Source organism: Myotis daubentonii, chromosome 14, assembly GCF_963259705.1.
Source record: "Myotis daubentonii chromosome 14, mMyoDau2.1, whole genome shotgun sequence".
NCBI lineage: Eukaryota > Metazoa > Chordata > Mammalia > Chiroptera > Vespertilionidae > Myotis > Myotis daubentonii.
The window spans coordinates 47,573,867-47,588,929 of record NC_081853.1 but is presented as its reverse complement, the minus strand read 5'-3'; the positions used below and the strand labels follow the sequence as shown (position 1 = coordinate 47,588,929).

At 39.4% G+C, this 15,063-nt stretch overlaps 1 protein-coding gene across 31 annotated transcripts in view; it reads left to right on the top strand.

Annotated features, from left to right (window-relative positions):
- The window catches only part of CLASP2 (cytoplasmic linker associated protein 2), a 145,736-nt gene that overhangs the window by 44,354 nt on the left and 86,319 nt on the right, over positions 1 to 15,063 (top strand). For 18 of the 31 annotated variants that reach the window (XM_059664175.1, XM_059664178.1, XM_059664189.1 and 15 more), the window contains one exon: positions 11,487 to 11,569. In XM_059664175.1, coding sequence (XP_059520158.1) covers positions 11,487 to 11,569 — 83 coding nt within the window. The remainder of the gene's footprint in view (positions 1 to 11,486; positions 11,570 to 15,063) is intronic. The other 13 variants (XM_059664174.1, XM_059664179.1, XM_059664205.1 and 10 more) reach the window with 1 other exon arrangement.

Genomic DNA, 15,063 nt, shown 5'->3' with positions numbered 1-15,063 from the left:
TTTAATACCGACAGTTTCTTTTTCTCTCCTTTTTTGTTAAGAAATTTGTGTTTAAATTTTGGAAAGATTTTTAAAAAATTAATGGTAACTGGTGGGGAAATTATAGTGTTTAGGATCCCCCCCCCCTTTTTGTCTATCATTCATTTATTAAAAACAAAAATGAAAACTGTGTAATTTGACCAGATTCTGTAAGTTATGTTCTCTTGATCTTTGTATATAACCACATATTATTTTCCAAGTCTCATTATATTCTAAATATCGGAAAACTATCATAAATATTTCATTTTAACTATCTTTAACTAATGTATCATATAACTAGCAAGAAAGATTGTATGGTATATGTATACATATACTTATATATGCAGGAATAAATATATACATATATCTACTTATATATTTATATGCATATAAATAAATAAATAAAATACTGTGAAATAGAAATGTCTTACTGATTTCTCTGAATATTTTGAGTAATTTACACTTCACTATTTTATTTTCTCTTTGCAATTATAGGAGTGCATTTTCGTCCAAATGTTAGTTATATTCTATTACATATTGTTTATTACACATTCTTATCTCTGGTAAAAAGTGTATGATATTTTATGGTTTGTTCTTGGTAACAAGGTTACCTTTACTTATCACAAGGGGGTTATTTTTTCCATTGATTTGAGTTTTAGATTTCTAATCTATGATATTATCATAGTTATTTCATGAATCTGTCTTATTTGACTTAGAATGGATAATATTTGAAATGCATGGTGATAATATTTTATGTTGTTATGATCCTGGCCAGTGGTTTGTAATTAGCTTTTTTTTCATGTTTTACTTTCTTTTCTTAGATGAAAATTGAGATTGTGATTTAACTACCAAAGGTCACTTAATTCTGATATTACTCAAATTGATAAAATTAGATATTCTTTTTAAAGAAACAAGAGACTTTCTTAATGCTAGACCAACCCCACCTCCACTCCATCCCTGTTTGGTTTATAGTCCTACCAGATGAAAATATTAGCTAACTTCCATGGCTGTAGACATCAATCAATCACTATACTATATTAATCACAGATTATATCATCATCTAGGCAGTGGTCCTTTTGGTAAAAATAAGGGAGAAACCTTCATTCCTTTTTCCTCCTCCTGCTGCTTCTTTGGGCAATAGCAGATTCATTCTATACTGTATTTGCTTTGTTTGTTTGTTTTGTTTGTCCAACTCATTTAGGTTCACTGCCCATTTTCTATCTAAGAAAAGAGCTATTAGCCAAAGGATATTGATGTTCCTTCAGAAAGTAATATCACTCTTGGCTGTCCATCCATCTTTGAAAACTTATCTTTAGATTTTCTGTTCTTGGCAGAGGCTCATTGATTTTTAAATTAGTTGTAGAAAGTTTTCTTAGAGTTGTAGAAGCTTTGAGTTATAAGGGACATTGGGAGTCATATAGCTCATTTTACTATTCAAGAATAGCAATTTCTTTCAAAATATTCCTGATAGATGATTATTCAGCATCTGATTAAAGTAATATGTGCTCATGAATTAAAATTTGGAACAAAAAGTACCTGCAAGACCACTACATGTAGGAATAATCAGCTGATAAATTATGATGTGCTTTCTTTTAATTACTTTTCCAATTATTTTTATACATGCAAATGTTTTCTTAGGAGGACAGAATTTGCATTACTTGTTATGTATTTTTGTATACTTTTTTTATATTTTATCTTGAGCATTTTGTCGTTGCCTTATACTATTAATTGAACACTGTTCATGGCTAAATAGTATCTAGGTTGCTTTCAATATTTTCTGCTAATATAAACTGTACTGTCATTCTTTTATGTTTAAAATTTACTGAATTAAAAGGTGCAGGGATTTCTCATATTATTTCAGCCTGTCATAATGTCCTCCAGAAAGGTTATAGGCCCATTTCAATTCTTGATAAAATCTTTTTTCATATTACATTAAAACAGTGGTTCTCAACCTTCTGACACTTTAAATACAGTTCCTCATGTTGTGACCCAACCAAAAATTATTTTCGTTGCTACTTCCTAACTGTAATGTTGTTACTGTTATGAATCGTAATGTAAATATCTGATGTACAGGATGGTCTTAGGCTTCCCCTGTGAAAGGGTCGTTCGACCGCCAAAGGGGTCGCGACCCACAGGTTGAGAACCACTGCATTAAAATCTGCCTCCTTGTAACTTGGCAGGGAAGATTAATTATTTGTGTGGGTTTTTTTTACATTTTTTTAAAATTTTGTTTTATTGCTTAAAGTATTACAAAGAGTATTACATATGTCTCCTTCCCCCCCCTTGACATTCCCCCAATTATTTGTTAACATGACTTTTAAATAGTTGAAGGTTGCCCTGTCTCTCTTTATAACTATTCTGTTTTCTAGACTATACATTTTATTTTTTTATTGATTAAGGTATTACATATGGGTCCTTATCCCCCCACCCCGTCCCCCCTCACCCCTCCCTAGTGTCTGTGTCCGTTGGTTGTACTTATATGCATGCATACAAGTCCTTTGGTTGATCTCGCCCCCCTTCCCTCCACCCTCCCCTATCTTCCCTCTGAGGTTTGATGGTTTGATCGATGATTCTCTGTCTCTGGATCTGTTTTTGTTCATCAGTTTATGTTGTTCATTATATTCCACAAATCAGTGAGATCATGTGATATTTATCTTTCTCCAACTGACTTATTTTGCTTAGCATAATGCTCTCCAGCTCCATCTATGCTATTGCAAATGGTAGGAGTTACTTCCTTTTTACAGCAGCATAGTATTCCATTGTGTAGATATACCACAGTTTTTTAAACCACTCATCTGCTGATGGGCACTTGGGCTGTTTCCAAATCTTAGCTATTGTAAATTGTGCTGCTATGAACATAGGGGTGCATATATCCTCTCTGATGGTGTTTCTAATTTTGGGGCATATATTCCTAGAAATGGGATCATTGGGTCAAATGGGAGTTCCATTTTTAGTTTTTTTGAGGAAACTCCCTACTGTTCTCCACAGTGGCTGCACCAGTCTGCATTCCCATCAGCGGTGCACGAGGGTTCCTTTTTCTCCGCATCCTTGTCAGCACTTGTCATTTGTTGATTTGTTGATGATAGCCATTCATATAGGTGTGAGATGGGTACCTCATTGTGGTTTTGTTTTGCATCTCTCGGATGATTAGTGACTTTGAGCATGTTTTCATATATCTGTAGACTATTCATTTTCTTTCTTATAAATTTATATGAAATATAATGGTGATTCAGTCTGGGCAATCCATTCGCTACTACTAGGTATATAAAAAAAGCATAGTATAATGGGGGATGGAGGTATATAATAGTGGTATAAGCCAATAACAATTCACCAAGTTTAACATAATTCTTTCAGATAAGATTACCAAAATAAAAATAAAGTGAGCTTCTTTGGATCATCTCTGGGCTATCCCCTAACAAATACTGCATGTGATACTTATTATTTTTATCCCAGATAGCAAAACAAGAGGACTTACATTTGGAGTTTAGCGATTGGCCAGTCACTATTTTGTCTTAAATTACTGTGAATCCCATATCATTGGCTGTCCATCATAAGATGCCCTTAAAACTTTGGTTTTAAGGTAAATATGATTGGAGTTAGCTATAGATGTTGTTATTAATATAAATCAGTGTTATTTACTTACCTACTAGTTATAAGAATGCATGTTATGCTATAGTTATTTTTATTGACCTCTGTTCTGTTTTACCTCATGAGCAAAACTTAATGATAAAGAAATTTTATTGTGCAAGGTTTATTTTTTGAAACATTCAGAATGTTTAAGAGAAGTTAGAAAAAAATATAAACAACCAAACTACTGTGATTGAAATTAATAGGCAAACTGAAGACTCAGTCTCTTCTCAGATAAGTTGTGTGTTTTTTTTCTATAGCTGTATAGAGCCCACTGTGTGCAAGGCTTCATATTAGGCATTGAGGAGACCATATGGAAAGTTCAGTGTTTTAAACTTACAAAGATAATTACAATATCTGTCTATGCTTATTATTCCACCCACCAGCGTTAATAGCGTTTGCATATTGATCCTTCCATACTTCATTTGTGTACACATTTTGACTGAGATTTAGGTGTTAGAAAATTATAGTCTCATACAGGAAGGCAAATTGATTCAAGGTTTGCCTTTGAAAAGAATGAAATATATCATTACTATAGATTGTACATGTGAGGAATTTCTCATTAGTTACACCCATTATACTTGATGTGTATAAAATAAAAGTTTGTAATAACTAATTCTAGCCTTATATTTATCACATACATTATAATATAGTTGAATTGCCAAGAAGCATTATTTCTATGATGGGCATGTTGTGAATTTAAACTAATTTTTTTCATTAACTCATCATTTTTCTTTTTTTAAGACCAATTTGTGTGTTTCTTACTAATGAAAAGAAGTAAAATGCATACTTTGTTCTTTTTAAATACAAAAGACATGATCACTGTTAACAAGCCAAACAATAGAGAGATGTTTGAAAAAAAATCTTGAATGATATCTTGCCTCTCTAATTCCATTGTCTTGAGGTTACCAGTGATAAATTTGATATGTATTCTTTCACATGTCACTCTGTGTTCATTTATGTAAGTATTGAGATTCGATTTTATTTTTGCTCACATTAATCATACTAGTAAACATTTTGCAACTTGCTTTTTTTAAACAAAATATCTCTTCATCCTTCAACATTAAGAATGTGAGTTATTGCATCCTTTTAATAGGTGTACAGTATTCCATATTATTGATGTACCATAATTTAACTGCTTCCTGTTAATATCATTCATATTGTTTGCAACTTTAAATGCAAAAACAAAGACCCTGTTCTCCTGGAGTTTCTATCCTAGTGAGGCTCAGAATGTTTACATCCATTAATAGGATTTAGCACATCCTCTTCTATGACTTTCATGTTGTTATTATCTGCCCATTCGCTAGTTGGGCTGTTTTGTCTTCTCATCAATTTGTTATAGTTTTTATTTTTACTTTTTTATTTTAATGTTATTTTTATATTTGAAAAAGAGACAGACAGACACATTGATTGATCAGCTGCCTTCTACTAGGGATCAAGCCCGCAAACCGGGCATGTGCCCTGACCAGGAATCGAACTCATGTTCTCTCGGTGCATGGGATGACACTCAAGTGAGCCACATCAACCAGAGCAAGACAGTGACTTTTTTGAGGAGTCTAGGCCAGTTGTCTGAGATCATTTCATGTTATGAATTTGTCTGATTTCTTTGTGATGTTTTTAACTTGTTCTGTTAGCCTTTTTTTTTTAAAAATATATTTTATTGATTTTTCACAGAGAGGAAGGGAGAGAGATAGAGAGTTAGAAACATCGATGAGAGAGAAACATCGATCAACTGCCTCCTGCACATCTCCCACTGGGGATGTGCCCGCAACCCAGGTACATGCCCTTGACCAGAATCGGACCTGGGACCTTTCAGTCCGCAGGCCGACGCTCTATCCACTGAGCCAAACCGGTTTTGGCTGTGAGCCCTTTTATTTTCTGTAAATTTATTTTTAAACTATATACTTACCTCCTTTTATTTTTTTTTTAATATATATTTTATTGATTTTTTACAGAGAGGAAGGGAGAGAGATAGAGAGTTAGAAACATCGATGAGAGAGAAGCATCGATCAGCTGCCTCCTGCACACCCACTACTGAGGGTGTGCCCGCAACCAAGGTACATGCCCTTGACCGGAATCGAACCTGGGACCCTTCAGTCTGACACTCTATCCAGTGAGCCAAACCGGCTAGGGCTACTTAACCTCCTTTTAAATATTCTCTTCTATATTCAAATTTCCTTAAATTTCCTAAGAATATAACAAGTGATTCTGTGGGGTCTGGGGGAAAAAATTTACTCAATTTCTTAGCTCAAAATGCCCTCTCCTGTTGGTATAGTGAAATGCAGTTTCATTACTAAATGATGCAGGGGGAGCCTTTTGCTTCTGCTTCTGTGATACCGTTATAGAACCTTTATCTTCTCTTTCTTTTTTATATATATATTTTTATTGACTTCAGAGAGGAAAGGAGAGGGAGGGAGAGATAGAAACATCAGTGATGAGAGAGAATTATTGATTGGCTGTCTCCTGCACGCCCCCTACTGGGGATCGAGCCTGCAACCCGGACTTGTGCCTGACTGGAAATTGAACCGTGACCTCCTGGTTCATAGGATAATGCTCAACCACTGAGCTAAACCATCTGGGCTCATTAATGTTTATTATTTTTTCCCTAAAAGGTTTTCACTTTTTTGGTTTGGTTTGGCTTGTACCTCAAAATACTTGTTATTATGGAACATAGTATTTTTTTAATTATAAAACTTTATTGAAATAAATTTTAAAAGGCATTAAGTAAATGGGCATACTATTTTCCTGGGTAGGCAGACAATATTACAAAGCTCCCAGTTTTCTCCAAACTCATCTATAGATTCAATGCATTGTCTTTTTCCTTTTTTGAGGTATAAGTGACAAAATTATATTAAGTTTGAAGCTCCATAAATAGAGCTTTATTGGAATACAGCCTTGCTCGTTTATTTGCATATTGTCTGTGGCTCCTCTGGCACTACAATGGCAGAGTTGAGTAATTGCAACAGAAACCATATGACCCACAAGGCCTAAAATACTTACTATCTGGCCCTTTACAGAAAAATTTATCTCTGTTTTAGAGTGGTTAGGCAATTGAGCAACGCTCTTCCGTTCTGTTTTAGCCCATTTATATCTTTTAGTGTGATTGTTGACCCACTTATGTTTCAAAGAGCTTTAGTCAAGTTGGAAGCCAACATTGCTCCCTCCTTCAGCCCTCTCTCTACTTGTGCTCCTGCTCTCAAACTTGTTTTATCTAATACACTAGGGGCCCGGTGCACGAAATTCGTGCACTGGGTGTGTGTGGGGAGGGGAGTGTCCCTCAGCCCAGCCTGCCCCCTCTCACATACTGGGAGCCCTCAGGCGTTGACCCCCATCACCCTCCAATCGCAGGATCGGCCCCTTGCCCAGGCCTGATGCCTCGGCCAGAGGCGTAGACCCCCATCACTCTCCGATCGCCTGATCGGCCCCTTGCCCAGGCCTGATGCCTCCGGCAGAGGCATAGACCCCCATCACCCTCCGATCGCCTGATCGGCCCTTTGCCCAGGCCTGACGCCTCCGCCAGAGGTGTCAGGCTTGGACAGGGGACCCCCATCGCCCCCTGATCACTGGCTCTGGCCCCCGCCCAGGCCTGAGGCCTCTGGCCCAGGAATCATGCCTGGGCAGGGGACCCCCATCTCCCTCTGATCGCTTGCTCCACCCCCCGCCCAAGCCTGACGCCTCTGACCCAGGCTTCAGGCCTGGGCAAGGGGACCATCATATCCCCCCAATCCCCGGTTCTGCCCCCCACCCAGGCCTGATGCCTCGGCCAGAGGAGTTGACCCTCATCACCCTCCGATCACCAATCACCGGATCGGCCCCTTGACCAGGCCTGAGGCCTCCGGCAGAGGTGTCAGGCCTGGGCAGGGGACCCCCAGCTCCCCGTGGTTGCAGGCTCCGCCCCTGCCCAGGCCTAACACCTCTGGCCTAGGCGTCCGGCCCGGGCAGCGGGGACCCGCAGCTGCAGCGGCCCCGCGATCGTGGGCTCCGCTTTAGGCCCAGGAAAGGGACCCCTAGCTCCCGGGACTGCCAGCTTTGACCGTGCCCAGCTCCCATCGCTGGCTCCACCCCTACTTCCTGCTATCACTGGCCAGGGCGGCAAAGGCGCCTGATTCTCCGATCATGGCTGGGGGGCAGGGCAAAGGCGGCCCCAGGGCCGCCTTTGCCCTGCCCCCCAGCTCTTAGCTCCCCCCTGGGTTTCTGATCACTGTCAGTGGCAGGGGGCTTCTTCCTGCTTTCCCTTTCGCCTCCCTGCATTGTGCCTACATATGCAAATTAACCGCCATCTTGTTGGCAGTTAACTGCCAATCTTAGTTGGCAGTTAACTGCCAATCATAGTTGGCAGTTAATTTGCATATAGCCCTGATTAGCCAATGAAAAGGGTATCGTCGTACACCAATTACCATTTTTCTCTTTTATTAGATAGGAAGGATGTCCTTTTGATATGTATACTCACTCTCCTTCGCTTGCTTTAATAGTTGACAGTAGGGCCCATTACTCTTTTTATCTCTCCTGTGGTATCCATTCTCCCTGCTGGTGCTAAAAGTATTTTACAGTTTTTTAGGTGAATTTTTAAAGCTGTATTGGAATGGAATGATGATTGTGAGGTGAAACAGTTATTTAACAGATTGTTCTCTTATACAGGGATCCTTTTTTACTTTATTGGCCAGACAAAACCAAGGTGAGGGGAAATATTAGGCAAACTAGGATGGTAAAAAAGTTTACTGTAATGCATACAAGAGATAAACAAGGCTAGAATGGGGAGCTCAGCATGTTCTCTGTTAACACTATTCACATACCCAGTGCACTCCCATTGGCAGCAGCTCTACTTATACAAAGTGATTCTCAAAAGATAGGAGTCAGGTAGATTGGGAGCAACTATTCAAACTATGCAAGTTGTTGCTAAATTGGTAATGCTCATGTCCAGGTGTAGAGATCTAATTGTCACATATGAGATAATCATAAAGCTGCCTTTAGTAATATTTGTAGCCTTTCCACTCTGCAGCTTCTGTGGGACTTTTAAAAGCCATGTGATTTCTCTTTCTCCTCCCTTTCCTCCCCACAAGCTTATTTGGCCCTACTCATAAGACAGAACTTACTGGATAATAAAGGTATTATGATTAGAGTGAATTTTCAAAGTTAGGCTTTCCTATGTAATGTTCCTACTCAATGGCCCATTTTTTCTGGCCTTATTTGGGACTTAATCAGGTGCTCCGCATTCCCTTGAAGGTTTTTGACATTGTGCTGTGGAGTTAACATTCTGTCCTATGTGTAATACCTTTTATATACTGCATATACACTGTAGTAACTCTTTTTTTAAATATATTTTTATTGATTTCAGAGAGGAAGGGAGTGGGAGAGAGAGATAGAAACATCCATCATGAGAAAGAACCACAGATTAGCTGGCTTCTGCAAGCCCTTTACTGGGGATCAAGTCTATAACTCGGGCATTGTGCCCTTGACCGGAACCAAACCTGGGACTCTTCATTCCGCAGGCCAGCACTCTATCCACTGAACCAAATCAGCCAGGGCTACACTGTAGTAACTCTTGATACTGTTCTCCCCTTTGCTTTTCCATTCCTCTGTAAAATTGTCTTCCACAGTTCAGCACACTGAGTTATTAACTTCTGCTCTGGTACATCTGTGCAGGTCTCCTCTATCAGTTGAAGTATATACTTTCCAGGAATCAATTGTGTGTTCCTAGACATGCCTAATGGTTGCTCTTGTTACTGTAACAAAGTAAATTGCAAGAAGTGATGTATAAATGTACAAAATATTAATGAGTGTGGAAAGTTTATCTTTCTTTTTTAATGAAAACTTAAATGTTGAGGAACTACTTGATAAAGCTATGTCTCTAAAGAATTTTCTGTTTAGTGGTCTGTGTAAGACAATTGTGAAAGATTGGGAAGAATTTTTTAAAAAATCGAGGTTTCGCGCTCCTGTTAGAGGACCTACTGTCAAAAACAGTAAACCCCTATTAAGAGATTTGTAAATGAATGTAATATGTTAATAAGGGTAGGTATCTTATTTTTTGTTTATTCGCTTTAATTATTTTCAGTTAATCAGTTACTTGGAATGATCATTTGGATGGGGTTGAGAGTTTATTGTTTTATTGGATTTTTTTAATATTTAGGGAATAACTGTAATTTATTTACTCTTGTAATTGAATTTCCTATAGCAACCACACATTCATTTCTCTCTTAGTTTATTAAATTGTCATTGCTTTTAATTTGCAGTTTTTATTGCCTAACAGCTTTGTTATGCTGTTCTGTGGTCAAGTCACATACAAAGGTCTTCAAAGGTTGTTTTTGGTTTTTTTTTGAAGTTGAGGGTCTTCTTACATGCCTTTGGAAATCCTGAGTATTGTTTTTATTAGGATGATATTAACTTTTTAAATCCAATTTTGAAATATTAGTATTTCCTTTGGCAGATAAACTTAATTGGGGAGTTACTTTTAATTTAATTTTTTACTTGGAGATTTTTTTTTTAGTTAATTATCATTTGGATATATATCTTATGTAGTTGAAATCCATTTCATGTGTTGAATTCTTACCCTGAAGTAATAAATATATAAAGTAGAGATAGTAACTAAGTACCCATTGTGTCAGCCAGGGTTCATTTAGGAGACAGAAACTTCAACAGGTATTCTTACCGAGAGAGTTTAATATAAAGAATTGTTAAATGGGTATTGTTGAATTAATGCAAAAAGAGATCACTAAAGTATCATGGAGGTAGCAGCAGCTGCAGTACATAGCTCCTATCCCTAGAGCTGGAGGAACAAAACGAGGAGGTTAAAATTATTAAAACTTGAGAGACTTAGAGGAGGGGCCCTGCAGAGCCTTGATTCAGACTTCTGAGGAGGGAGTATAGATGACCGGTGCCTCTGATGGGTGCATGTGAACTGGTTTAGTGAGTGTTAGAAAAAAGTACAAAGTGAAACCAGATACTACTGGAAACAGAAGTCCTTCCAGAGTTTCTAGGGTTTTGCTGACAAGAACAAGAAGCAGTCAGGTAGGGGCAGGAAGGTCCCTTCTTCCTTCAGCTTCCAGTCTCTCTCCATCACTCCCATTGACAGAGTTTAACTGGAAGGCACTAGAATCATCACAAAAATGGTTTGCTTAATCCTAGGCCCAGTACCACTGAATATAACAGAATGACTTTGAAGCTGAAAGACAGTAGCTTAATTATTGGGTCCTAAACAACAGCTACTTATCAAGTTTACTTTTTGATAGTATGTGTGCAATAAAGGATGATTTGTTTGCATATTTAAATACTAGAGGCCCGATGCACGAAATTCATGCAAGAGTAGGCCTTCCTTCCCCGGCTTCTGGCACCAGCTTCCCTCTGACCTCCGGCAGGCACCCGAGACCCGGGCTTCCCTTGCAGCCCAGCTTTGTCTGGGAAGTCGTCCAGAAAGACATCAGGTCTAATTAGCATATTACACTTTTATTATTATAGATAATCTCAAGACTCTCATTTTTTTCACATTTGCTTTTCTGACCCCTGAAGCACACATGGATCCTGTATATCACATTTTCCATCATTTATTGACACATTGTGTCATTTAAAATTGCTTTTCAGCTTTTAAACCTTATATTTTCACTGCATTTTCTTTGTCCTTGTTATTGTATTGGATGAGGGATGGAAGGGCTCTGTTCTTAGTTTGAATTTTACTGCCAGCCTACTAAGTACCTTGACTTTTCTGAAAAGTGGAGATTTTTTTTCATTCCTTTTTCATAAAATGAATGTCTCTTAAAGTTATGCTCAAAAAATTATGTTTTTCATGTTGTTATTGATGCTAAGATGCTTAAAAATAAACTTTAAAAAGTAAAATTATTTTAAATTAGCAGGTGCTTCAAAGGAAGGAGGTGCTGGAGCAGTTGATGAAGAAGATTTTATAAAAGCCTTTACAGATGTCCCTTCTATTCAGGTAAGGATACCAGTATACTGGCACTCCTCAGGAATGTTGTCTCTGTGCCTCTTCAGATAATTGCTTTTGTCCCTTTAAAAATACTTTTTCCTTAAAAGACTATGTAAAAATAAAATACTTGACTTATTATTACCAAGCTATTATTTGTTGGTACAGTTAGATTTTCCAAGTGATTTTTCAGTGAGGCTGAAATAAAATTGAATCCATATTATTGAATTACTAGAGGCCCGGTGCACAAAAATTTGTGCACTGGGGAGAGGGGGGGGGTCCTTCAGCCCGGCCTGTGCCCTTTCTCAGTCTGGGACTCCTCGGGGGATGACCACCTGCTGGCTGAGGCCTGCTCCCGGGGGGATTGGGCCTAAGATGGCAATCAGACATCCCTCTGGCAGCCTGGCAGCCCTCAGGGGATGTCCACTTGCCAGCGGGGAACAGACCTAAGCTGCAGTTGGACATCCTTAGCACTGCTGAGGAGGCAGGAGAGGCTCCCACCACCACCGCTGTACTGGCAGCCATCAGCCTGGCTTTTGGCTGAGCAGAACTCCCCATGTGGGAGCACACTGACCACCAGAAGGCAGCTCCTGCTTTGAGCGCCTGCCCCCTGGTGGTCAGTGTGTGTCATAGTGACCAGTCATTCCCAGTCTTTGTGCTGTTAGGGTCAGTTTGCATATTACCCTTTTACTATATAGGATAGAGGCCTGGTGCATGGGTGGGGGCCGGCTGGTTTGCCCTGAATGGTGTCCCAGATCAGGGTGGGGGTCCCCACTGGTGTGCCTGACCAGCCTGGATGAGGGACTGAGGGCTGTTTTCAGGCAGGCCAAGCCGGCAACTGAAGCTCCCAGTCTCTCCTTTTTTTCTTTTTTTTATTCTGGGATTTATTTACCTTCTGTAATTGCAAGTTTGTTGCGGCTTCAGCTCCAAGGCCGGCTGGCTGAAAGCAGATTTCTGGGTTTGTTTAGCTTCTATAATTGCAACATTGTTACTTAGACTGGAGCTCAGAGCCCGGCTGCGGCAGGCGGGGAACCTTGGCTTCCTCCATCGCAGGGGCAACCAAGCCTCCTGTTTGCTTCAGCTGCGTGGCCGCCGGCCGCCATCTTTGTTGGCAGTTAATTTGCATATCGCCCTGATTAGCCAATGGGAAGTGTAGCGGAGGTATGGTTAATTACCATGTTTGTCTGTTATTAGATAGGATATATTATATTGCATCGTCCAACTGCTCTACTTTCTTTTTAAGGTGCTTGAGTGTTCTCCCCTCCTTTGTTTTCCTCCTACGTTTTTGTCATTTCATGTCTATCTCCTTTGTGGGCACATCATTTTCTACTTAGCTATTGAATATTGGGATTTCTTAGCTTTTTTCTCACTCTTCTCTTTCTTACTAAGTCACTTCCTTTAAATGCATGGCTTTACTTATCTTCTTTACATAGATAATGCACAGATTTTTATCTCTAAGCCAGACCTCTGGAGCATCAATTTCTCCACTGATTGTTTATTTGACACCTGTTCTTAGATGTCTGAGGCATCTCAGACTCAGCCTGTCTGAAATTAGACTCATGATCTTCCCTCTCACACACCTACCCTTCTAGTGTTTATATGTGGAAACCATTACTTGATCAGTTACAAAGGTCAGAAACTTAGGAACCAATCATTATACTACAACAGATTCTTTACTTGTATTCAAACCTTTTTTGTTTGTATACCTCCTAAAAGAGTATTTAAAAAATAGTGTACTCTCTCACTGAAGTAAATTTTTTAGTGGACCCTTTTTTCCTTGTTCGGGGGAGGGGAACCTTTTATTACATTGCAGAGTAATACATCATAATAAGATTGGGAGTGGTATGGGAACCTGCCTTTCTTCTGAAATATGGCAGAATGATTATTGTCGGGGGTGGGAGGAGGGGTGGTAGAAAAAACTAGATAAGCCGCCTCATGAAATTATCTTCTAACAGAATGTTATCTGGCCGTCCTCCTACCTCTTCAACTGTCTAATGCCCTGCTCAACTTGGTACTCTTGTTTGGGCGTGGTTTGTTTGTTTTTTAAGTAAATGAATTTAATGGTTTTTTAAGTAAACGAATTTATTGGAATTTAATGGTTGCTGATAGTGACAGATATAAGTAGGGCTGTTTTGATGAAGGTATCTTTCTGATACCACCCAGATGGTATCACTTAGGACCCCCTTTCTCTCCATCTTTTATTTCTGGATTGCTCTGCATTGTCTTCCCTTATGGTCAGCAACATGGCTGCAACTCTTTGAGCCTCAGACCTTCATTACCCTCTGTCTCTTGTCTGTTTGATCCTGTAAAATTTGTGAGATTCACTCTGATTTAGGTCACATGCCCACCTCTGAATCTTGATTGTTATGTAGAGAGATACTGGGTATTGATTTATGTAAGCCTGGGGCCTTGACTCTTCCCCTGGTTTCCTTTGCACTCTTTATTTATTTATTTATTATTGATTTCAGAGAGGAAGGGAGAGGGGAAGAGAGACAGAAACACCAATGATGAGAGAGAATCATTGATCAGCTGCTTCCTGCATGCCCCACACTGGGGATCGAGACCATAACCTGGGCATGTTCCCTGACCAGGAATGGAACAGTGACCTCCTATTCATAGGTCGAAGCTCAACCACTGAGCCACGCCAACCGGGCTCCTTGGCACTCTTTACTCCTATACTCTGGCCTTCTTTCGGGTTCTTTCTGTCACAGAGCTTTTGCACATACTATTTACTCCAGGGAAGGCTTATCTCTCTCCACTTTGCCTAATGATGTTTAACTCATCCTTTAGCTCTCAGTTCAAGCTTGACTTTTCTAACACTAGTTCAAACCCCTATATTAACTATAGACTTTCATAGTAATGTATAATTCACTTTGGTGATACTTTATTTGCAATTTCATATTTTATATCATTTGATTTATTTCTTTTTCTCCCTGACCAGACTATAAACTTTATAATACAAGAAACATGTCTGGTTTTGCTCACCACAGTATTCTTAGTGCCAAACATAGTACATTTCTGTTATGTGAATATTTTTTAAGTGAATGAAAGGATAATGGTGTTTGGCAAATGATAGGCTCCAGGGGAAACAAAACATGTAGCTATCCTGGTTACTGTCTCCCATGGGGCAGTGAGGAGACTAACTTAAAACATGTCCTATTGCAATCCTACCTAATAAAAGGGTAATATGCAAATTAGCCATCACTCCATCACAAAGATGGTGGCGCCCAGTCCTCTCAGTCCTGCCGGAGTCCCCCAGTCCCGGGCCACTGCGATGAGGCAAGCATCCTGTGCCCAGCCACGAATGGGCCTCTGGGCTGTGGAAAGCCTCTGGGCAGCGGGCGCAGAGCAGCCAGACCCCACAGAGAGCTACTGGCGCACGGATTCGTGTGCAGGGCTACTAGTATAGTATAATAGTGTATGAATGCATAGATACATACCTGAAGTTGTTTTGAGAAATTCGGCCTATTTTTATTAATTGGACTATTTGCATCTTGTTTTTAAAT